At 42.5% G+C, this 25,342-nt stretch overlaps 1 protein-coding gene across 1 annotated transcript in view; it reads right to left on the bottom strand.

Annotated features, from left to right (window-relative positions):
* The window catches only part of LOC126183709 (uncharacterized), a 302,729-nt gene extending 278,722 nt beyond the window's left edge, over positions 1–24,007 (bottom strand). Inside the window, exon 1 of the mRNA XM_049925896.1 lies at positions 23,885–24,007. Coding sequence (XP_049781853.1) covers positions 23,885–23,920 — 36 coding nt within the window. The 5' untranslated portion in view covers positions 23,921–24,007. The remainder of the gene's footprint in view (positions 1–23,884) is intronic.
* Positions 24,008–25,342: the final 1,335 nt, after the last annotated feature.

The raw sequence follows: 25,342 nt of genomic DNA, 5'->3' as shown, positions 1-25,342 counted from the left end.
GTGTAAGCAGTTCCATTAGCAGACGTGTTGCATTTTCCTAGTGTTTTTCCAATAAATCGCAGTCTTTTGTTTGCTTTCTCCCCACGTGATCCTTCCAATTCAATATATTCATAGCTGTAATAACTAAGTATTTAGACGAATTTACAGCCTTTATTTGTGTAATTTATCGTGTAACCGAAATTTAGCAGATATGGATGACCTCGCACTTTTCATTATTTAGAGTCAATTGCCACTTTTCATACCATACAGATATCCTTGTCTAAATCATTTTGCAATTGGTTTAGGTCATCTGGTGACTTTACGAGCCGGCCGGTGTGGCCGTGTGGTTAAAGGCGCTTCAGTCTGGAACCGCGTGACCGCTACGGTCGCAGGTTCGAATCCTGCCTCGGGCATGGATGTGTGTGATGTCCTTAGGTTAGTTAGGTTTAAGTAGTTCTAAGTTCTAGGGGACTGATGACCACAGATGTTAAGTCCCATAGTGCTCAGAGCCATTTGAACCATTTGACTTTACGAGATGCAAAATGACAGCATCATCTGTAAAGAATCTAAGAGGTCTGCTCAGAATGTCCCCTAACTCGTTTATGTAGATCAGGAGCAGTAGAGGGCTTGTAACACTTCACTGGAGAACACCAGATATTACTTCTGTTTTTATTCGATGACGTTCCGTCAATTACTACTAACTATAACCTTTCTCACACGAAATCACGAATCCTATTGCACAACAACCACAGACACGCAGTTTGATTTGAAGTCTCTTGTGAAGAACAGTGTCAAAAGCTTTCTGGAAGTTTAAAAACGTGAAATCAGGTGACACCCCGTGTCGATAGCACTCATTACTTCGTGATAATAAAGAGCTAGTTGTTTCACAGGAACGATATTTTCTGAATCCGTGTTGGCTGTTTGTCAATAAGTCGTTTTCTTCGAGGTAATTTATAATGTTCGAACACAGTAAATGTTCCAAAATACTACCGCAAATCAACGTTAGTGATACAGTATGAGTCTGTAATGCAATGGGTTACTCCTCTGCCGCGCGGGATTAGTCGAGCGGTCTACGGCGCTGCAGTCATGGACTGTGCGGCTGGTCCCGGTGGAGGTTCGAGTCCTCCCTCGGGCATGGGTGTGTGTGTTTGTCCTTAGGATAATTTAGGTTAAGCAGTGTGTAAGCGTAGGGACTGATGACCTTAGCAGTTAAGTCCCATAAGATTTCACACACATTAAAAAGTTACTCTTGTTTCCTTTCCTGGTTATTGGTGTGACTTGTGCAATTTGCCATTCTTCATGTACGGATCTTCCGACGAACGATCGTTTGTATACGATGGCTAAGTATGGAGCAATTGTATCAGCGCATCCAGAAAGGAACCTGATTGGTATACAATTTGGAGTGGAGGCCTTGCCTTTCTTAATCGTTTGAAGCTGCTTTGCTACACCGAGGATATCTACATCTAAGTAATTCATGCTGACAGTTATTCGTGATTCGAATTCTGGACTATTGTGGTCTTACCGCTGGTGACGGTGGTGGCGTTTGGTGCAGCCAACGTGGCCACAAAAGGTTCTGGTAGCACTGATACTGCCCTTATCAGTGACCACACCAGTGTCTGGTGGGGGAAGAGGTGGCAAGTGCGGCAGAATACACTGCTATATTGCTGGAGACAACAGCAACGCCTGTATATGTGGTTGCGTGCTATTGAGTATCTTTACCAGGTTCTTGCAGTTCGCTGATATGCTGTGAGATTTTAAAAATAAGATTTGTGACACATGAGTAATGTGGATGCTTACATTTGTTTTAGTCATCTTGGGTTTAGAATAAGTATGAGGTGCATCTTTAACTTCATTTTATGATGAAAAAGTACTGAATTCAGATGAACTATTCCATTCTGTTCGGAGAACTCAAATGGTTCAAATGGCTCTGAGCACTATGGGACTTAACATATGAGGTCATAAGTCCCTTAGAACTTAAACCTAACTAACCTAACCCCTACTTAAACCTAACTAACCTAAGGACATCACACACATCCATGCCCGAGGCAGGATTCGAACCTGCGACCGTAGCGGTCGCTCGGTTCCAGACTGAAGCGCCTAGAACCGCTCGGGGGAGGGGGGTAAGCATACAGTTTACAACTGTTGTCACCTTGAAAAAATTAAACTGCAACTGTAAAATCTGGTGGTGGTGTAAGTCGTTTCTTTGTATGTTTACTTGGCACACATATTTCTGTCGTCGACTTGACAGAGACCTTTGCTACGGAAGGATGGATTTTGGTTTATCAGGAAATGTTTCACCTCGAAAATCACCTTGTCACTGCGAAAATGCCTGGGTTGCAGAGGTATTTTCATCCACAGAAAGAGTGGTCATTGGGTGCCATGCCAGGAGAGCAAAGAGCATGTGACAAAATATGACAGCTCAAAGACCAGCATGTGTGACTATGCTGTACAGAATGAGCTGGGACGTTGTCATGGAACAAAAAGACTCTGCTGGTCAGCTTCTCACGACGCTGCATATTCACTGTCTCCCCAACCTCTTCAGGAGAATTTGGTGATATGTTCATGTGACGTCCTACACGATAGCAGTCCCCCCCCCCCCCTCAAAAAAAAAACACTCGACATCACCTTGCCTGGTCACGATTGGGCCCTCGCCATTTTTGACGGTGGTGAAACCACATGTTTCCCCTGCTTACTTTGCTCCGTTGTTTAGGTGACAGTGATTCACCCAGCGATCGTCCGTGGTTCATAAGAAGGAAGTCATCTGAACTGAAATGACATATTCGCAACATTTTTGTTCCTGATTAGGTTCAGCGATATAGGAAACAGCGGAACCCAGCTGGCGACGACCTTTGTCACGTTGAAAATGTCATGCAAGACGTTGAAAGCAGATCCGTGACTGGTTTTCACTTTTTTCACTACCGCCTCGATTATGATGCATCCTCTTTGAGCACCAGAGCCCCCTCTTGTCTTCCCTGTTCATTACAGGGGGATGGACTCCTACACTCAGACTTTTTGATCACATTGGAGGCGTCTGCGCCAGCTAACTACTGTGTCACTGTTGAAGCTCACTTGCACCGATTCTGAATAAATTATTGTATTCGTTATTTCCCTTCAAACGCTGTAAGCCGATTGCTCCATCACACCCCACTTTATTAATGAGCTTTGTCATTTTGTTCTGGCTCCTGAAACGGACAGCTATGCTACTATGGCGCCGACATTTCAGTGTGTGCCACGACTGCAGGCATGTACTTGCATACCAACAAACAATTCGTTGCGTAACTTTACTTTTCCGAGGTGATAACAAAGCTTTGTGGCCACACCTCGTAAAATACTTGTGACACGAATTCGGGTCCACTGTCTGACACCAACGTCTGTGCTAAAGGCGACAAAGGCGCCATTATCGACACCTCACTGAGTTTGACCGAGGACGTGTAATAGGGCTATGAGAATCTGGAAGCTCCTTCTACGATAATGCAGAAAGACTTGGCAGGAATATAGCCACTGTACACGATTGCTGGCATTGGTGGTTACGGGAATATACGGTCGCAAGAAGACCAGGCTCCAGTCTGCCAGGTGGGACTAAATGGTTCAAATGGCTCTGAGCACTATGGGACTCAACATCTGAGGTCATAAGTCCCCTAGACTTAGAACTACTTAAACCTAAGGACATCACCCACATCCATGCCCGAGGCAGGATTCGAACCTGCGACCGTAGCAGCAGCGCGGTCCCGGACTGGAGCGCCTAGAACCGCACGACCACCGCGGCCGGCCCAGGTGGGACTACTGAGAGCGAAGGCCATCGTGCTCGGGGTATGGCTCTGGCGGATCGCACTGCATCTGAAGCAACAATTTGAGCAACAGTTGGCACACAGCGACACAACGAACTGTAAGAAATCGTTTACTTCGAGGACAGCTCCGAGCCAGACTCCCTGTAGCGTGCACTTCACTGACCCCAAACCACTGCCATTTGCGACTTCAGTGGAGTCAAGCTAGAGCTCAATGGAGGTTGTGTTTTCTGATGAAAGCTGGTTCTGCCTTGGCGTCAGTGATGGCGGTGTGTCGGTTAGAAGGAGGCCAGTTGAAGGCCTACAACCACCTTTCTGCGTGCTACACGCACTGGTTGTAACCCAACGTGCTGTACAGAGTGTCGACATCTTGCCTCGGCCCGCTCGATCACCAGATCTGTCTGCAATCGAGCACTTATGGGACATCATCGGACGAGAGCTTCAGCGTCCTCTGTCCCTGTATTGACCGACCAAGTGCAACAAGCATGGAACTCCACCCCACGAACTGACATCCGGCACCTGTACAACACAATGCATGCTTGCATTCAACATTCTGGTCGTTACACCGATTATTAATGTGGAAGCATTTTACATTTGCAGTGGGACATCTCGCGCTTACACGAACATGTGATCTTGCAATGTCAATAAATGAAATATGTTATCTACACAAATGTACTCCCGAAATTTCATTACTCTACATTAATTAATTTTTGGTGTTGCGATTTTGTTCTGTCAGTTTCCTTTCGAAAATGAGTAACGCTCAATGTTATTTGTAAGTTCCTATTACGAGCAGAAATGGGGTTTTTGGTTGAAAAAACCGACTTCGATTAGGCACTGGGCTACACCTAATGTTCGCTCTCTTCTGCTATCTGACAAAAGTGATGCTGCAGTTAATTAAACTTACGAATGCTGCAAATTGGGAACAAAGAGATGAGATTTGCACTAACTTTATAATTATTACTGTACTTCAAAAAGTACATATGTGTTACACAGTTCAACTACTTAGTGTACAAACACCCGCAGCTCTCGGCATTGTCGTACAAATATTGACCCCTTATGCACGTTTGAAAAAGAGTATCAGACGTGCAAGATCTATTTGGTGAATGAAGTACCGCCTTACTACACCCGATAATGAGTTAAATAAGTTCATAAACAGAGCAAGATCGGCCACATATTGTTCGTAGTCCTTAGTGCCAGTCTGGTATTCATTCGACAAGAAGATCTGAGGAACCAAACTGCTTCAGTGTAGTACTCCAAGTGGTAAAGAACAAATACACCTTACATGGTGTTGCTGGGCACAAAAACAGAGAGTAGCAGGATATGCTTCTTGTCCTCATACCCTCAATACGACCTTATTACTGCATTCATACATAGCTCTCTCTCTATGTCAGTGTATCGGATTGTAACGCCACTCATTACCACTTCACACAATTGTCACGCCTTCTATCTACAGCAGTGGCAAAACAGAACACATCAGACACCTGTCTGGTCATCACATACAACATCTAGGGGCCACTTTCTGGGCAGCACTGTCTGCCTGCTCGCAGAACAACAAAAACATTAATAAATATTTCGTCCGTAGCTGCTACTATTGATTAATACAAAAAAAAAACAGTTTCTGCGACAGTTACTTGTATATTTAGCCACTATGCGTTTCGATCGTTCACAACAAAATATTCAGATGAGGAATTGATTATTTACACAGCTGGTGTTGCTGAAGAGTGCAGACGTCTTTTCGCAGTAGCAGGCCAAGGGCAGTATAGGTTATGTTGCGTCTTTTGCTAATGGTAAATATTGTTTATTTAGAAAAGAGACTTTTGAGGTTAAAAACATCAACAGGTTGTACTTAAGGGACGGTTACGATTCTACCTCTACTATGAGTACGATTGACTGTCAGAAGTGCCTTTTCTAAATTAGATGGTCATTATTATTAGCAAGAGGTCCAACATAACCTACAGTATTCCACAATATAGGGCTGGAGGTGGAGGATGGGGGGCTGCCTCCAGAGGCGAGGTGAAACCGGGTCTGTTCACCAATGGGATAAAACGCTGATTACAAATTCTACTAGGAGAGAAGCAGTGAAATGGCAGTCGCACTACTAAGCTTACCCTCCACAGCACAAGTAACGCAGTCAGGGGAAATAACCCTATCACTAAAAACTGTACAAATGAGCATCAGAACAGGTATTCAAGACCTGTTAAACGAACTGGTAAACAAGTTGGGGGCTACCAAGGGAGTAATATCAGAAATAGAGACGTATAAACTTGATGTGATTGCATTACAAAAAATAAGGTTGAATGGCGAAGGCATCCTTAGAAAGAGTAAGTCGATAATATTCTATGGCGCATGTGGGGAAAATGACAAACATGAGTATGGAACAGGCTTTGTGATAGTTGACCACCTGATAACACAAGTGAAGAGTTTTTTCGCAGCTACTTAACGATTATCTTGCTTCATTATTAAACACAAATATAGGGACATAGCTTTTGTGAATGCGCGTGACCTGACAGAAGTGAGTGAAGAAGAAAAAGAACTAGTTTTATGAGGAACTGGAAAACGCTGTGGGATGAGTGAGTAACACATATGTAAAACTTATACTTGGAGGTTTCGATGATTAAGTGGGACAGGAAAGTGTATACAGATGGACACTGGGAAAGAGAGTTTACACCAGAAATCGAATGAGAATGGGTTAAGGCTGATCTGTTTTATGACTGCTAAAGATCTAATAATCAGCCCAACAATCTTCCCCGCTGAAGAAGTTTCTTAAAAGGATTTACAAATAACAAAATTGGAAAATTATAAATCAAATTGACCACCTGTTGGTAGAGATGAAGCATATGAAAAGCATACCAGATGTAAGGTCATATAGAGGAGCATATGGGATCACAGATCACTTTTTACTGGTTGGGAAGGTCAGACTACAAACTCAATATTGAAGGAAACAAATTGGCAACAGCAGCACAACATTTAATGTAGATAAACTGCATATCAAACTGACACAGTTCGAAGATACTATGTGGCTGTGCAAAATAAGTTTAAGACACTTAAGATAACAGAACAAAATGGCGAAGAGATGGATGTTGATATGAAGTGGACCAGAATAAAGAAAGGGGTGACAGATGCAGTAAAGGAGGTAAAAAGAAGTAGTCGAAAAGTAATTAATTTAATGAAACATGTGAGAAAGCATTAAAAGTGAGAAGAAAAGCAAGAGAAAGACGGATAAATAACATAAACAAAGAAAACAGTCATGAAGAATTCATGAAAGTGAAATGAGAGACAAAAAGAACACAGAGGTCAGTAATGAGAAAATACCTGACTTTCATGCTAAAAGAAATTGAGGAAGCAGGTCAAAGAAACAACAGTAGACAGATGTTCCAAAATATCGAGCAAGTGCGAAGCAGTAGAAAAGGCGAGTCTCCAGTAATTAACGGTAAAGATGGGAAGATGATAGTTGACTAAGAAGTGATCCTAGTAAGATGGGCCAAACACTTAGCTAGTATATTAAATACGGAAGACCGAGAAGAGATGTTCCATTAAACAGCACAAGGAAAAAATACTATGAAACAGTTCTCGTTACTGAAGAGGATGTGTGAAAGATAAAAAGGGATCTGAAGAAGAGAAAGGCACGAGAAGAAGTTCAAATAACATCAGATGGGATCAAGGAAGGAGGAGATCTCGTTACAGAGTTGACCAGACGAATCAAAATGATATGGAAGAATGAAGAGATATCCACAAAATGGAAGCAAGTTGTCATTGTACCATTCCATAAAAATAGAAATAAAAGAGAGATATAGTAACTACAGAGGAACCCCACTGCTTAATACGAGCTAAAAAGGTCTTAGCCACATATTACGGATAGGGTAGGGAATTGCCAAGCAAGTTCCAGGTCAAGAAAATATACACTACTGGCCATTAAAATTGCTACACCACCAAGATGACGTGCTACAGACGCGAAATTTAACCGACAGGAAGAAGATGCTGTGATATGCAAATGATTAGCTTTTCAGAGCATTCACACAAGGTTGGCGCCGGTGGCGACACCTACAACGTGCTGACATGAGGAAAGTTTCCAACCGATTTCTCATACACAAACAGCAGTTGACCGGCGTTGCCTGGTGAAACGCTGTTGTGATGCCTCGTCTTAGGAGGAGAAATGCGTAACATCACGTTTCCGACTTTGATAAAGATCGGATTGTAGACTATCGCGATTGCGGTTTCTCGCATCGCGACATTGCTGCTCGCGTTGATTGAGATCCAATGACTGTTAGCAGAATTCGGAATCGGTGGGTTCAGGAGGGTAATACGGAACGCCGTGCTGGATCCCAATGGCGTCGTATCACTAGCAGTCGAGATGACAGGCATCTTATCCGCATGGCGGTAACGGATCGTGCAGCCACGTCTCGATCCCTGAGTCAACATATGGGGACGTTTGCAAGACAACAACCATCTGCACGACGTTTGCAGCAGCTCAGAGACCATGGCTGTGGTTACCCTTGACGCTGCATCACAGACAGGAGCGCCTGCGATGGTGTACTCAACGACGAACCTGGGTGCACGAATGGCAAAACGTCATTTTTTCGGATGAATCCAGGTTCTGTTTACAGCATCATGATGGTCGCATCCGTGTTTGGCGACATCGCGGTGAACGCAGATTGGAAGCGTGTATTCGTCATCGCCATACTGCCGTATCACCCAGCATGATGGTATGGGGTACCACTGGATACACGTCTCGGTCACCTCTTTTTCGCATTGACGGCACTTTGAACAGTGGACGTTACATTTCAGATGTGTTACGACCCGTGGCTCTACCCTTCATTCGAACCCTGCGAAACCCTACACTTCAGCAGGATAATGCACGACCGCATGTTGCAGGTCCTTTACGGGACTTTCTGGATACAGAAAATGTTCGACTGCTGCCCTGTCCAGCACATTCTCCTGATCTCTTACCAATTGAAAACGTCTGGTCAATGGTGGCGGAGCAACTGGCTCGTCATAATACTCCAGTCACTAATCTTGATGAACTGTGGTATCGTGTTGAAGCTGCATGGGCAGCTGTACCTGTACACGCCATCCAAGCTCTGTTTGACCCAATGCCCAGGCGTATCAAGGCCGTTATTACGGCCAGAGGTGGTTTGTTCTGGGTACTGATTTCTCAGGATCTATGCACCCAAATTGCGTGAAAATGTAATCACATGTCAGTTCTAGAATAATATAGTTGTCCAATGAATACCCGCTTATCATCTGCATTTCTTCTTGGTGTAGCAATGTTAATGGCCAGTTGTGTACAATGGACCATATTTTTAAAATGAGGCATGTATGGGAAAAATATTGGGAATTTAAAAACCATTATTTACCCACCTTCGTAGACTTTTCAAAGACACACGTTAATATCCATAAGGTAGCCTATGCAGCATTCTAAGAGACTTTGGAGTACCTGAGAAATTAATCTACCTGGTGTAAGAATGTACTATACAAACGACATCTAAAGTAAGATATCAAAGAGGAATGTCAAAGGAAGTGGAAGTACAAATTGGGGACGGCATGTTCATCTACATCTACATCTACATACATACTCCGCAATCCACCATACAGTGCGTGACGGAGGGTACCTCGTACCACAACTAGCATCTTCTCTCCCTGTTCCACTCCCAAACAGAACGAGGGAAAAATGGCTGCCTATATGCCTCTTTACGAGCCCTAATCTCTCTTATCTTATCTTTGTGGTCTTTCCGCGAAATAAAAGTTGGTGGCAGTACAATTGTACTGCAGTCAGCCTCAAATGCTAGTTCTCTAAATTTCCTCAGTAACGATTCACGAAAAGAACGCCTCCTTTCCTCTAGAGACTCCCACCCGAGTTCCTGAAGCATTTCCGTAACACTCGCGTGATGATCACCAGTAACAAATCTAGCAACCCTCCTCTGAATTGCTTCTATGTCCACCCTAAATCCGACCTGATAGGGATCCCAAACGCTCGAGCAGTACTGAAGAATAGGTCGTATTAGTGTTTTATAAGCGGTTTCCTTTACAGATGAACCACATCTTTCCAAAATTCTATCAATGAACCGAAGACGAAGAGTATGAAACAGCATCAATCTGAACAGAAATGTGCAAATGCTAACATAGGCAGACGATATGACAGCTATATTTGAGTCACCAGAAGAAATGATAAAAAGCAGTGGCGGACCTGAGCAGCAGTGCAGAGAAGCTGAGATTGAGAATAAACCTAGAAAAGGTATAAATGAAGGAACTAAGTAGAGAGATGTGCCTGGCGAATTTCGATGGCAGACATGAAGTTGTAGTTCGCTGGGAACTTCAAATATTTGGGATCATACTTCAACTGGCGGAATAATGTCCAGTTACAAGTAAACCTATGAACTGATAATGTTTTCGGACAACAGCTTAAAATCAATCATGAAATCAAAGGTAATCTTAACGGAAGTTAAAATGAGGGAATATCATACAATAATTGCCCAAATGCTGTTATATGGCATGTAAACATGAAGTTCCAAAACTGAATTGTATCTGAGAGAAAAATCATGAGAAAGATGTTTGGGCCAGTGAAGGAAGAAACAGGATGGAAGAGACTGAAAAACGAAGAAATATATGCTAGGATGAAGGAACTCAATATTATAGAAAATGCAAAGGTTAAGCGCCTATAATGGATTGGATATGTTGAGAGGATGACAGATGATTCTGTCCCAAAACTAGTGTTGGTAGGAAGGCTAGAGGGGAAGTGTCCCCAGGAACACCCGGAATAAGATGAGATGATCGACTAGAGAAAAAACGAAAACAACTAGGACTCATACGACATTGTAACGAAAGCTGTTTAGGACAGGATCTGCTGGAAGCAGTTTGTAAGGTTGGTACATGTTCTGCTAGGTCCCCGATCGCCAGTTAAATAAGTAACATAAGTGAATTTTGTTTTGAGCCACCTACCTCTTTGACATAAGACCAAAATTTCTTAGGGTTTTCTTATGGATAGGAATGTATGGAAAGGTTCTTTTCTCCCTTTTCTTTAAGAATATTATTTACTCTGCTACCTGCATCGCTCGCTGCTGACAAATAACACAACTATCTCTTTCTATCTGTATTGACCTTCGCCAATCAAACTCTCCCTACAGCTTGATGAAGTCAAGGACTCCTATCTGCCCCTAGTCAAACAATTGACATGGTGCACCGGTCAGATAACCAGTTCACCGCGATGCCACTCAATATTCGCTCGCAGACGTTTAACTAGTACTCTGTCCGTGTTCACACAGCACAATAAGTGTGGCGGCATACGAGTGCACTCGCTCTCGTTACGTGTTCCCGCTGAAGAGCGACAACGGAATGGCCCCTTTTTCTGGACAAATTACAAGGGTATATCGTTTGCTGTCTTCCCACACTCCTCTGGCTCATTGCATCAGAAATTCTCCGCCAATCAGCGTTGCACTTTTAAACGGGATAATGACGTTTCGTTTAAGTCGACCAATGCAGAAATATATAGCATCTCTGTTGGGCGTATACTATCCTCCTGTGAGAAATCTGTAACTAAGCAGTCGGTCCACCAAAAAATACGTCTTCTGGGCACTCCCACACAACGTAGCGGAATTTGCTTTTAAGTCGAACATAGTGGTCGTTATCCTTTTGCTCTGGCAAAAGCTATACTCTCCCTGGGCAGTCGCTCCAGCCGAAGTAGATGTGTGTTGACTCACCCCTCTGAAGGGTTTGCCTCTTTAGAACGAAAATTCCTGTGGCCGTCATGATGTGTACGCCAGCCACGACTTTTTCAACCTCTGTGCGCACTTGCGATTTACTTATTAGATCTGCATATCGCTTACATGATTTCATACAAATTTGACTCTACTTTATCGAGTTTGGGTTCGAATGAAGCGTCTTGATGTGCAGAATACGATTGTGAGGATGGATTGTGTAAGAAATGAAGGTCAGGAGACCACGCAACCTTACATACACCCCCCCCCCCCCTCCTTGTGGCAATATGTTTGTCTGGGGTTTGTCAATTCTGAGGAAAACATTGACAAAGTCATCCAAATTTGTTCTTTTAGATTTTCCAATAAACTTTCTCAGATTTTCTTAACAATTTTGTAATTATTTCTTTATAGCTATTGTTTCTAGTTTTTAATTATACAATTTACGTTTTGTTGTTAGGCAGACATAGACTTTACAAAGGTTGATTTTCTTTGTCATTGCCATTACGTGTCTCTGTTTTTCTTTTTCATTTCCAGAAGTTGCTTTTACAATATTAATTTTTCTGAACTCGTTAGTGTACACTGTATCATGTCTTAGTGTGATTATTTCTTATTTGCGTGAATGTTCGCAAAAGCTGTGTCGTGTCACTTTGTTTCGTTTATTTATTTCTTTTACGTGTCACCTATTTTTTTTATTTTTTTTATTTTTTTTTTTTTTTTTTTTTAGAATGAAGAAACTTTTCTCTTGATTCTATCCTTGGTACCAATGTTATGATTGCAACAAAAATGTATTTATGAACATTCTTTACAGAAGCAAAATACTACATAATTCTTTTTCTAATTCTACATATAAAGAAAATAAGACTATCCTAATTTAGTTTCTTTCTCGAAAATTTTGAGGTATGTATAAATTAGGGACTTAACATATTTAATAAAATAATTACTTTTACAAATAGAAAGAAGGTAAATATTATTCGCATATGTCTAATTTTTATAATCTACGCTGGTTGTATTTACTCTGTCCGTTTCTTTGTTCGATGATTCCCATGGAAGTGCTGGAAGGTGTCAACTCATATATATGGATGTCACAAATCATGTGAGAAGCACTCTAGCATGCGATGCCAGGTCTTATTTCTTGATGTTGTCATCATAAAATGTTTTTTTTTTTTTTTAACCGATGGTGATGAATGGGGTTTATTGAGTATATGGTGATGTCTCGGTACTCCTTTGCTGTCACACCTGGGGTGGTGTGACAGTTCTGTGATTGTAGTAAGTTGGTTATTACCGTCGATCGTCACCTAATATATGTGCTGTGACGTCTTGGTACTCCACTCCTGGTTCTGTATGGCAATTTGGTGATGTGGTAGGGAGAATTATGTTCATTTTCCTGAATCCATTTCTGTGTAACGTTTGTTAGTACCACTTAATATTCCGTTTGCTGTTCATTTGTATTTCTTTGACTATTCAAGGTTTATTTTTGGAGAGGTGGTTGTAGTAGTTACCATGCCTCAAAGTTCATGGAAAGACGTTTGTAACAATTTTCTTTGTAGGATAGGAGAGAACGGTATCTTGCTGTCTTCTGCCCTTCTTGTTCAATCCCGTCTCCAGCCATCCTGATTTAGGTTTTCCGTGATTTCCCTAAATCGTTTCAGGCAAATGCCAGGATGGTTCCTTTGAAAGGGCACGGCCGATTTCCTTCCCCATCCTTCCCTAACCCGAGCTTGTGCTCCGTCTCTAATGACCTCGTTGTCGACGGGACGTTAAAAAAAAGACTAACCTAATCTTCTGCCCTTCTTCGTCTTGAATCTTCTGTTCTTCTCTTCTTTCTTGCATTCTTCTGTTCTTCTTGTGCTAGGAATATGTGAATTTTAATGTGGAAGAGATATAGGATTTGTAGGATCTGACTGCCTTTGCAAATATAAATTGATGAGTTTATTTCTTGTACCTTCTTTGTAGTCTCGTCGTATCATGATTCTCGCCACACTTGTCCATGAAGTAGCAGTATCGTGGCATATGACATGTCCATGCTGTGCGTTGTTCTTCTGAAGTCCAACCTTGTTGCAACCTGCATTTCCAGTGTGGCGTTGGTCTGCATGTTGTTGTCATTGCCCAAAGTGCTTTCTCAACATGTCTGTACCCTCTCTGTCGCTATCTCTAAGCATCTGATGTTGAGGCAGCTGGCAATTGATGTTGGTGGTGATGTCCCTCTGACGCATAGAAATATTTACAATTTTTGTTTTACATATATTTGTCATTGTTATTTACAAAAAAGACTCTGATTTTATATAATGCAAAAATTTTCTGATAGTGGATATATATATATATATATATATATATATATATATATATATATATATATATATATATATATGATCTCTTTTCTTTACTCTAATTATGTCCTACCACTTCTTCATCCTTTTATGCGTTGTGTGTCATTTCTTGTTTGTGTGCATGTTGCAAGATACTCAGTACTACAAGAAATTGTTAGTCTGTTTTGTGTTCCTGTTTTTCTTTTAATTATGTTGTGCTGTTAATCTATTAATTTAACTTTTATTTAATGGTTAGAATAAGAGAGGGTGGACGTTAGTTCGCCTAACTTCTTCCGCATTTTTCACGACAATCTTTACGTTTTGCAGTATTCGGTGGCCTAATTTCTACTTCTGGTTTCTCTTTCCTGTGTTGTCTTGTCTCTGTGGACCATAATTTCCTCTGTAATTATTCGCGCCTTGGTCTCGCCAGTTGCTGCTTCTGACATCGTGACCTCTTTCAAAGTACCCTTGACCGTTGGCATTTTGATTCCTAAACCAATATCCACCACTGTATGAGTGTCCATTATCGTTCCTATTTCGGTACCAATTATTCTGGTTCGCGTTTCTGTGCCAATTAACTTCATTATGCCACTGTCCTGGTCTGTTAAATTGTCTGAAATTATTGGTATTAGGAATACGATTATTATTATTGGAATATTCGTTCCTAGTCCTCTCCTTTTGCTGTTCCCTCTCCTTTCTTTTTTCTTTCACCTCGTCTTCTTTAAACATGAATTCAAGTTCCCTTAAGACCTCTTTGAATGCTTCGGTATTTTCATTTTTTTCTACTGTCGCCTGTTGATATTTTACCCGTAACTTCATTCTACATAGACGTATCAGCTCTCCGTTACTGTATGGTTTGTCTAGGCATTTATTCTTTTTGTCCATTGTGTCAAAGAATTTTACCATACTTTTCTCCCCTGAGTTTTCATATGGTGTCATCAGAAGTAACTCGTATTTAATTTTGTTTTGCGCCTCCTTAGACCAGTATCTTTCGAGAAATGCTGTTCTGAACTGTAGGTAAGACGTACAGGTAGCAGCAATCTTATGCATCACCTCCGCTACTGTTCCTGACATGTGTGCACAAATGAAGTCAAGTTTGTGAGCCAAGCTCTAATGGTTTGGCAAGCCTACTTGGAACTGATCGATGCATGTGCGTGCATGCAAGCTACCGCCTTCTTCCTTGAAATATTGAAATTGTCCAACTGTTAGGAAGTGGTCTGTACCATATCTACTCATAAATCCGGTTTGTAGCTGATTCATGGACTCAAATAATCTGCCACTGCCTGTGCCATCTTGCCTATTCTCTGGTAATCTACTGCCTGTCTGCATATGCTCAGTTTCCTGCCGACGGCCAGTGTGGCCGAGCGGTTCTAGGCGCTTCAGTCTGGAACCGTGCGACCGCAACAGTCGCAGGTTCGAATCCTGCCTCGGGCATGGATGTGTGTGATGTCCTTAGGTTAGTTAGGTTTAAGCAGTTCTAAGTTCTAGGGGACTGATGACCTCAGATGTTAAGTCCCATAGTGCTCAGAACCAGTTTCCTGCCCCATAATTGCATCATATCGTAACATTGGTGAACAAAAGTGTTGTTCGTTTGTCTCTACTCTCGTCATTCGCGGTACTGTACCTGCGCTACTGTTATATTGTGTCATTGGATTTACTGGTTCACTCGCCTGTCATTCTATTGGTATCGGCTGACTGTATGTGTCCTGCTTTTCTAGATACTGTGCCTGGTTCTGTGGTATGTCATGTATTACTTTAATTGGGGTTTTCTGTTTCGATTTCTGCGCGAGTGTTACGTCTGGCCTTAGTTCTACTTAAACTTTCTTAGACGGCGCGTGTTCGTGTACTGAATTAATGCTTGACGTATCAGTTGTTTCGCTACAGGTGTAATCCGTCTCGATCTTTTCTTCAATAGCTTGTATCAACTATATTCGAAGTTTTTCAAACTGATCTTTGTTTTTAAGTTCTATCTTATTGATCCCCTGGTCATATTTTTTCAGTGCAACTTTTGCGACCTTGCTTTGAATTGCTTGTTCTTCCGAAATTTGTATTGCTGTTCGAGTGGCTTTTTTCGAAAAACGTTCCACCTTTTTGTCAACGTTTACGATGTCCAATTGGACCTTGTCCACGTCAGTCCGTAAATTGCTGTTAACTTTGTGTTAGTACCTGAATTATTTCTCTAGCTTCTTTCGCGTCTTGGTTTATCTGTGTGATCTGACTATCAATTCTAGCGATACCTTCTTCCATCTGGATTTTAACCTGTTGAATCTGTGTCTTCATCTCTTGTCTCAAGTTCTGATTATCCTGTTTCAATAGCTGGAGCTGTTTCGCATCTGTGTATTCTGTTTCGTTATCTGTGTATTAATAAACGTCATCTGTGTATTAATATCCTGATTCTGTTTCGTCATCTGTATATTCTGTTTCGTTATACTACCGTTCATTTTTTGTAACATGTCCATGATCGCGTCCTGTCCTGCAACACTGCCTTCTGCTGAACTGTGTGTTCTCGTTCTATTAGAATGAAATTTTCACCCTACAGCGGAGTGTGCGCTGATATGAAACTTCCTGGAAGATTAAAACTGTGTGCCGGACAGAAACTCGAACTCGGGACCTTTGCCTTTCGCGGGCATGTACTCTACCAAATGAGCTACCCAAGCACGACTCACGCCCCGTCCTCACAACTTTAATTCCGCTAGTACCTCGTCTCCTACCTTCCAAACTTCACAGAAGGTCTCCTGCGAACCTTGGAGAACTAGCAGTCCTGGAAGAAAGGATATTGCGGATACATGGCTTAGCCACAGCCTCGGGAATGTTTCTAGAATGAAATTTTCACTCTACAGAGGATTGTGCGCTGATATGAAACTTCCTGGAAGATTAAAACTGTGTGCCGGACAGAAACTCGAACTCAGGACTTTTGACTTTCGCGGGCAAGTGCTCTACCAACTGAGCTCCCAAGCACAACTCACGCCTCGTCCTCACAGCTTTAATTCTGCCAGTACCTCGTCTCCTACCTTCCAAAATTCACAGAAGCTATCCTGTTACTTCGCACAATACTGTGAGCTGCGACGACTGCTGCCTGCGTCGCTCGCTGCTGACAAATAACACAACTATCTCTTTAAATCTGGATTGACCTTCGCCAATCAAACTCTCCCAACAGCTTGATGAAGTCAAGAACTCCTATCCGCCCCTAGTCTAACTATTGGCATGGTACACCGGTATGGTAACCAGTCCACCGCGATGCCACTCATTATTCGCTCGCAGACGTTTAACCAGTACTCTGTCCATGTTCAGACGGCACAATAAGTCTGGTGGCCAACACAGCCAACAAGGCTTAATCGCGAGTGACTCAATATAGAGTATGACTCCGATTCGCTAACAACAGAGGTGCTCTCCCAGTGAAGTACTGAGGAGACACTTTGTTCCTTGCTCTTTGCGTACACGTACGAGTGCACTCGCTCTCGTTACGTGTTCCCGCTCAAAGAACAACAATGGAACGGCCCTTTTTTCTGAAAAAATTGCAGGGGCACATCATTTGCTGTCTTCCCTCACTCCTCTGGCTCTTTGCGTCAGAAATTTTCCGCCGATCAGCGTTGCTCTTTTAAATGGGAGAACGACGTTTCGTTTAAGTCGACCAATGCGGAAATATGTAGCATCTCTGTTAGGCGTATACTGTCCTCCTGTGAGAACTCCGTAACTACTAAGTCGGTCCGTCAAAAAATGCGTCTTCTGGGCACTCCCACACAATGTAGCGGAATTTGCTTTTAAGTCGAACATGGGGGTCGTTATCTCTTTGCTCCGGCAAAAGCTGTCCTCTCTCTGAGCGGTCGCACTGGCCGAAATAGGTGTGTGTTGGCTCACCCCTCTGAAGGGATAGGCATCCCAGGAGGCTGGTTGCCTCTTTAGAACGAAAATTCCTGTGGCCGTCAGGTTGTGTACGCCAGCCTCGACTTTTCCAACCTCGGTGCGCACTTGCAATTTACTTATCAGATTTGCATATCACTTACATGAATTCATACTAAATTGACTCTACCTTATCGAGTTTGGGTTCGAATGAAGCATCTTGATGTGCAGAATACGATTGTGAGGACGAAATATGTAAGAAATGGTCAGGAGACCACGCCACCTTACAGTGGTCATTGGTGAATCAGCAATTTAAGACTCAACATTATTAAATTAATTAATGTGATTATTAATTTGCGTTCCGAAAGTGACCTCAGACATAAGCAACAAATGAGCCGTGAGTAAATTCACTATTTCATATATAAAAATTGGAGGTGTAGCTTACGATTTTAAGGTTGTTGAGAGGATTACACTTTTCCTTATGTAAAAATAATAACACTTAGATTCACTCAGACATATACATGGGTTGGAACTTTGACAGTGGCAACTATTTATTTACGCCTCTTACAAAATAGATACGTGTTTCAAAGTTTTACTGATCTTCAAAGTAGTCACCAGCATTGTGTATAACCTGTTGCCAGCGATGTGGAAGTCGTAGGATACTCTTGGCAGTGCCTGTTGTGTTGACAGTTTGAGTGGCACTGTCTATTGCCCAATGAATTTGTAGCAGTTCTGAAGCGAATGCTTTGAAGTGTTTCCTTCAGTTTAGAAATCGAGTTGAACTCACGAGGGCTTACGTCAGGGGAGTGCAGTAGGTGGTATAGCACTTAGCAGCCCCATCAGTCAAACAAATCAGTAACAGCTTGCACTGTACATGCTTGAGCATTGTCCTGCAAAATGATGGTCAGGTCCTGCAGAAAGTGTCATCACTTCTGTCCTATGCTGTTCATTTTTGGAACACAACCTACGACCAGCCACTATTAAAGTTCCAACCCTCGTATTTATAATTAAAGCAAGGGACGGCTTGCAACATCTGAACTGAAACCGTCGTAGAGTGGAAACAGTAAGCTTCCAGACATAGTTTCATATTCAAAATATTGTGTACTCTCTCAACTTTACAAGTCTTTGAAATTTGTAAAGGGAATTTCCAAACGCTCTGTATAACCAAACACGCTGCTCTTTTCATCAGTCAGTTCTATTTGGTATGGGTCGTAGACTGAAGAGCAATATTTAAGTACTCACCACATGACAGTTATGTAAGCTACATCCTATGTGAGTAGGTTACACTTCCTGAGGATTCTTCCAATGAGTCTCGGTCTGGCATCTGCTTTATCTGTGGTTAGTTTTATATCGTTGTTCAATTTTAAATCGCTCCTTACGCATACTGCTTGATTTTATGTATGTGACTGTGTCTGGTAGCTGTTATGCAATTATGCAGTCATACAGTAATGGGTCCCCCCATGAACCATGGACCTTGCCGCTGGTGGGGAGGCTTGCGTGACTCAGCCATACAAATAGCTGTACCATAGGTGCAACCACATTGGAGGGGTATCTGTTGAGAGGCCAGACAAACGTGTGGTTCCTGAAGAGGGGTAGCGAAGAGATTGATGAAATGTATGATGAGATAAAAGAAATTATTCGGATAGTGAAGGCAGACGAAAATTTAATAGTCATGGGTGACTAGAATACGACAGTAAGAAAAGGAAGAGAAGAAAACGTAGTACGTGAATATGGAATGGGAGTAAGAAATGAAAGAGGAAGCCGCCTGGTAGAATTTTGCACAGAGTATAACTTAATCATAGCTAACACTTGGTTCAAGAATCACGAAAGAAGTTTGTATACCTGGAAGAGGCCTGGAGATACTGGAAAGTTTCAGATAGATTATATAATGGTAAGACAGAGATTTAGGAACCAGGTTTAAAATTGTAAGACATTTCCAGGGGCAGATGTGGACTCTGACCACAATTTATTGGTTATGAACTGTAGATTAAATTTGAAGTAACTGCAAAAAGTTGGGAATTTCAGGAGATGGGACCTGGATAAACTGACAGACCAGAGGTTTTAGAGAGTTTCAGGGAAAGCATTAGGGAACGACTGACAGGGATGGGGGAACGAAATACAGTAGACTAAGAATGGGTAGCTTTGAGGGATGGAATAGTGAAGGCAGCAGAGGATCAAGTATTTTAAAAGACGAGGGCTAGTAGAAATCCTTGGGTAGCAGAAGATATATTGAATTTAATTGATGAAAGGAGAAAATATAAAAATGCTGTAAATGAATCAGGCAAAAAGGAATACAAACGTCTCAAAAATGAGATCGACAGGAAGTGCAAAATGGCTAAGCAGGGATGGCTAGGGGACAAATGTAAGGATGTAGAGGCATATCTCAGTAGGGTAAGATAGATACTGCCTACAGGAAAATTAGAGAGACATTTGGAGAAAAGAGAACTACTTGTATGAATATCAAGAGCTCAGATGGAAACCCAGTTCTAAGCAAAGAAGGAAAAGCAAAAAGGTAGAAGGAGTATATAGAGGGTCTATACAAGGGCGATGTACTTGAGGACAATATTATGGAAATGGAAGAGAATGTGGACAAAGATGAAATGGGAGATATGATACTGCGTGAAGAGTTTGACACAGCACTGAAAGACCTATGCGCGTCCCTCTGGCGCATAATTTTTGGAAGTCGGGATTGCGTTCGCCCTAGCCTGACGATTAAAAAGCCCTGGGAGTAGACAACATTCCATTAGAACTACTGACAGCCTTGGGAGCGCCAGACCTGACAAAACTCTACCATGTGGTGAGCAATATGAATGAGACAGGCGAAATACCCTCAGACTTCAAGAAGAAAATAATAATTCCAATCCCAAAAAAGCAGGTGTTGACAGATGTGAAAATTTAATAAGCCACGGCTGCAAAATACTAACACGAATTCTTTACAGACGAATGGAAAAACTGGTAGAAACCTGCCTCGGGGAAGACCAATTTGGATTCCGTAGAAATGTTGGAACACGTGAGGCAATACTGACCCTACGACTTATTTTAGAAGGTAGATTAAAGAAAGGTAAACCAACGTTTATAGCATTTGTCGAGTTAGAGAAAGCTTTTGAAGGTGGCAGGGGTAAAATACAGGGAGCGAAAGGCTATTTTCAATTTGTACAGAAACCAGATGGCAGTTATAAGAGTCGAGGGCATGAAAGGGAAGCAGTGGTTGGGAAGGGAGTGAGACAGGGTTGTAGCCTATCCCAGATGTTGTTCAGTCTGTATATTGAGCAAGCAATAAAGGAAACAAAAGAAAAATACGGAGTAGGAATTGAAATCCATGGAGAATAAATAAAAACTTTGAGGTTCACAGATGACATTGTAATGCTGTCAGAGACAGCAAAGGAGCTGGAAGAGCAGTTGAACGGAATGGACAGTGTCTTGAAAGAAGGATATAAGATGAACATAAACAAAAGCAAAATGAGGATAATGGAATGTAGTCAAATTAAGTCAGGTGATGCTAAGTGAATTAGATTAGGAAATGAGGCACTTAAAGTAGTAGATGAGTTTTCTATTTGGGGAGCAAAATAACTGATGATGGTCGAAGCAGAGAGGATATAAAATGTAAACTGGTAATGGCAAGAAAAGCGTTTCTGAAGAAGAGAAATTTGTTAACATCGAGTATAGATTTAAGTGTCAGGAAGTCTTTTCTAAAAGTATTTCTTGGAGTGTAGCCATGTATGGATGTGAAACATGGACTATAAATAGTTTGGACAAGAAGAGAACAGAAGCTTTAGAAATGTGGTGCTACAGAAGAATGCTGAAGATTAGATGGGTAGATCATGTAACTAATGAGAAGGTATTGAATAGAATTGGGGAGAAGAGGAGTTTGTGGCACAACTTGACTAGAAAAAGGGATCGGTTGGTAGGACATGTTCTGTGGCATCAAGGGATCACCAATTTAGTATTGGAGGGCAGCGTGGAGAGTAAAAATCGTAGAGGGAGACCAAAAGATGAATACCCTAAGCTGATTCAGAAGGATATAGGTTGCAGTAGGTACTGGGAAATGAAGAAGCTTGCACAGAATAGAGTAGCATGGAGAGCTGCATAAAACCAGTACCTGGACTGAAGACCACAACTACAACAACAGTAATGGGCCCTCCTGCGTTTTTATACGAAAAATGGTACATCTGTTTGTTTTGTATCAGTTGCCAAACCACCAAGCGTTGATCCTCTGCAGGTCTTCCTGTATTACGCAACAGTTTTCTAGCCTTGCAAATTCTCTGTATACTACAGCAGCATCCGCAAAAAGCCTCATAGAAGTTATAATAGTGCGTACATTGTCATTTATATAAACACACCAATAAAAAGTGTTGCATCAGTCCGATATGTCGCGCAAGTGTGTTGCTATTGAGAGTGTTCTGCCACAATCGTTAGGTCATCCCCGAAGTTGTTAGCAAACATACGCACTGTTAGCGTGAGTGCTGTCTACGAGTAGAACGCAGCACTCTGGAATAGATTGCAGCATTTCAGTTGAGGGTAAAGTACCAGAAGGACAATTGCGACCAGTGCTCAGGTCCGAATCATTACGTTACGTGCAGAAGGCTTGTCCACCAGAGAAGTTGCACTATACATGCAATAGAATCAAAGTGATTTGTCGCAGACTTGAAATCGGCTCCAATTGACAGATATTAAATATGATTTACACAGCACAAGACATCCACGTTCCCAGGTGCACAGAATGATCGGTATCTACAACTTTTGAGTTAAAGGAACCATGGGCTGAATGCTTCAGGACTGAATTCAGTGTTCGAAGAAGCAACAGGATGTCATGTATTGCATCGAACTGTTAGGAGATAGTTCCATGATGCGAATCTCAATTTCTGACGACCACGATGAGCACCACATCGTTCACCACAATACCATTGACTCAGAGTTGAGCAAGAAACCATGCAGAATGCATGCCCCATGATTAGCGTCAGGTGTTGTTTTGGACGAAATTCGCATCTCTTTGTACCCTGATAATCACCGACAACGTGATTAGATACACTCTGCTAATATCAACACTGTGCCTCACATGTGCAATAAGATGGTGGTTCAGTGGTGGTTCAGCATGCCACCCATTCACAGGACGACCAGTCGGCTACCCTCCCAACCCAACTGGCCTGCAGTGACACATTCGACTTTGTGGTGTATGACTTTATAGTGGTCGGGTCCTGGCTCCGAGTGCGTCGGCTCCACCAGTGACCCACTTCGTGCTAGCCCCAACCTCTACCTGCCACCCAACCCTCCATTCTTTTCTCTTCTGTTTCGGTATGGTGACTGGGCGCAGGCAGTTGTGCCCACACACAATCAGCCACGTTGGCGGCCTACTCATAGGGGGCAGGGAGTGGGAGTGGCGTTTGGTCGACTCATCAGCCTGTGAATGGGAGGATTTGCGCTACGCTATTGAAGAGTACGACAATTAGGGCCAGGGTTGGCTTGATGATCTCATCGATGGTATACCACAACCCATTCAAACCTGTAGCTGAGCAATGGAACGTTCTTCCATGTATTGGCGTTGCTCAGGAGTGCTGTGAAAGAAAAAACTGTGGGCAACAGACGATGTTTTTCGTTACACATGTTTCTTTTACCGATTTGGTAATCTGGACACACTGAAAATCAATATATACGCATCGCTCAGAGAAAATGTTTGTTTTCTGTGCCGTGAATTTCGAAATAATTGGCTGATGCAAAACTTTTATTGATATGTGTCCATTGTGAAAAGTAATGGGCTAGTCATACTCCCTTGGGGTATGTCCGAAGTCACTTTTACGTCTGAAGACTCCCCTCTATCGTGTTGTTTATGGCCCATCTGAACCCACCTAGTCTATACTTACATGGAAATCATGGGATCCTGAGCAACGCTAGGAGCGCTATCGCAGAACGATAAAGCGCGGTGTCTGTAGCCCACGATCCTACCGCTATCTATTCCAACACTTGCTGATTGGCGTTCCTCCTCCTTATATGATGCATGACACGATCGTCTCACGAACAACCAGCATTCAAATGCGACTTCTGAATGAGAAACATGCTGCGTAATCTTTCTTAAATACAGGCTGTAGACGACGTTACTCCTTCCTGGTTTGTGCCGTTATCCTGAAATGTTAACCATTTACTATGGAAACAGGTATATCACTAACTGACAGTTTGATGTTTGTTGCATGGAGCTCTTATGGGGCTGCAATTTTGATGGTCAGCAACGTATTTGTCCAAGTTGTCATGCCAAAATCTACCTTGATTACTAGCATCTTGGTTTGCTTACCTCTGCTTCGTCCATCTCCGCCACAACTTCTTGCATTATATTTGACAGCAGTTCCCATTCACTATCGGTTAGGCTGAACTCAATCGTTTCTACTGATGACCACTGCACGATTTCATCTCTTTTTTCCTGTAAACAAAGTTACTAGCTTTTATACTGAACGTAATTTCTAAATACTTATGAAAACAAATTTGTTTCAAGTTAATACGTATAACATAGAACAAAAGGCCTAATGTTTGAGTGGAGTGTACTGGAAAATCATTTAGATATGTAAAGTAAACATGGTAACGGAGCAGCAGCAGCTCTTTAGACTTGAGCAAATTTTGTGAATGAAAACGGGTTCTGTAGTATCATGGAGTAGAGAAAAGTGGGGGGGGGGGGGGCGAGGGGGCGATAGTGACGTTCAAGCGCTGCTCACTGACACAAGTTTATTGCTACAAGTTAAAGAATCTCCGTGATTCACGACAAAATATTCTCTGAGACACTGCCCGGACTGGGGACAATGCGGATACACGTGTCACGCTGTTAGGAGGCACCTTAATGAGTCCACGAAAGTGTGTGGATGAAGTGTTTCGGACAGTGTGGTGTCTGCGTTTGGAGCAGAGTATAGTTCTCTGACTATCACCTCTCTGAGGCGGTCCGCTGTGATGCCAAAGTGATAAATATAGATGCCAATATGAACTCTTAAGCTGAAAACGATTTAGAACATAAGGTTTTTAACCATAGTTTTTCGGGAAATCACAAACAATATGAGTCAGATAATTTGGGTGAAGAGCACAATTGAGCTTTACTGGGGCTACCAAGAAATACACTGGTTTCCAAAATTAAAGCAACAAACAGGTATTTCCCTGTTCTGTGTTAAATTCACGATATAATCATACAAACTGTCAACAGATGTCCGTACGATTGTGTTCTGCACGGAAGATGGCATGCACGCCAACGATGGCGTGAGGACACCTCTCAAACGGGGTGGTGTTTGCAGGTTAGTCCCACATTCCAATCGCCGTGTACACAATCACAGACGTTGCAGTATGGCACAGAGAAGACGCCTACCAGACTCTGTGCGGTGGAGGGCCATAGGAAAAATAGAAACAGCAAAGTCGCAAACTGATGTGGCCTCATGGCTTAATGTGAATCGCTCTGTTGCTTCTCGGATGTGGCGACAGTTTATAGAGACCGAAACTGTATCCCAAAGACCAGTCCAGAGTCGAACACGTTTGACATCGGAAAGACAGAACCGGTTTTGGTTGTAAGGACACGTCGGTACTGCCTTAGTACTGCACGACATGTGGCATATGACCTCACAGGAAAGGGACTGATGACCCTGTAGTTTGGTCCCTTTAGCCCGCAAACCAACCAACCTCGCAGCATCCGCTGGACGTGTTGTATCGAGGCAAACCGCGTACAAAAGGCTTCGGCAGAATGGTCTTTATTGTCAGAGACCTGCTGTATGTGCACCCC

The sequence above is a fragment of the Schistocerca cancellata genome, chromosome 4 (genome assembly GCF_023864275.1).
Source record: "Schistocerca cancellata isolate TAMUIC-IGC-003103 chromosome 4, iqSchCanc2.1, whole genome shotgun sequence".
NCBI lineage: Eukaryota > Metazoa > Arthropoda > Insecta > Orthoptera > Acrididae > Schistocerca > Schistocerca cancellata.
The sequence above is the reverse complement of the archived record's forward strand: the minus strand, read 5'-3'. Positions and strand labels throughout refer to the sequence as shown.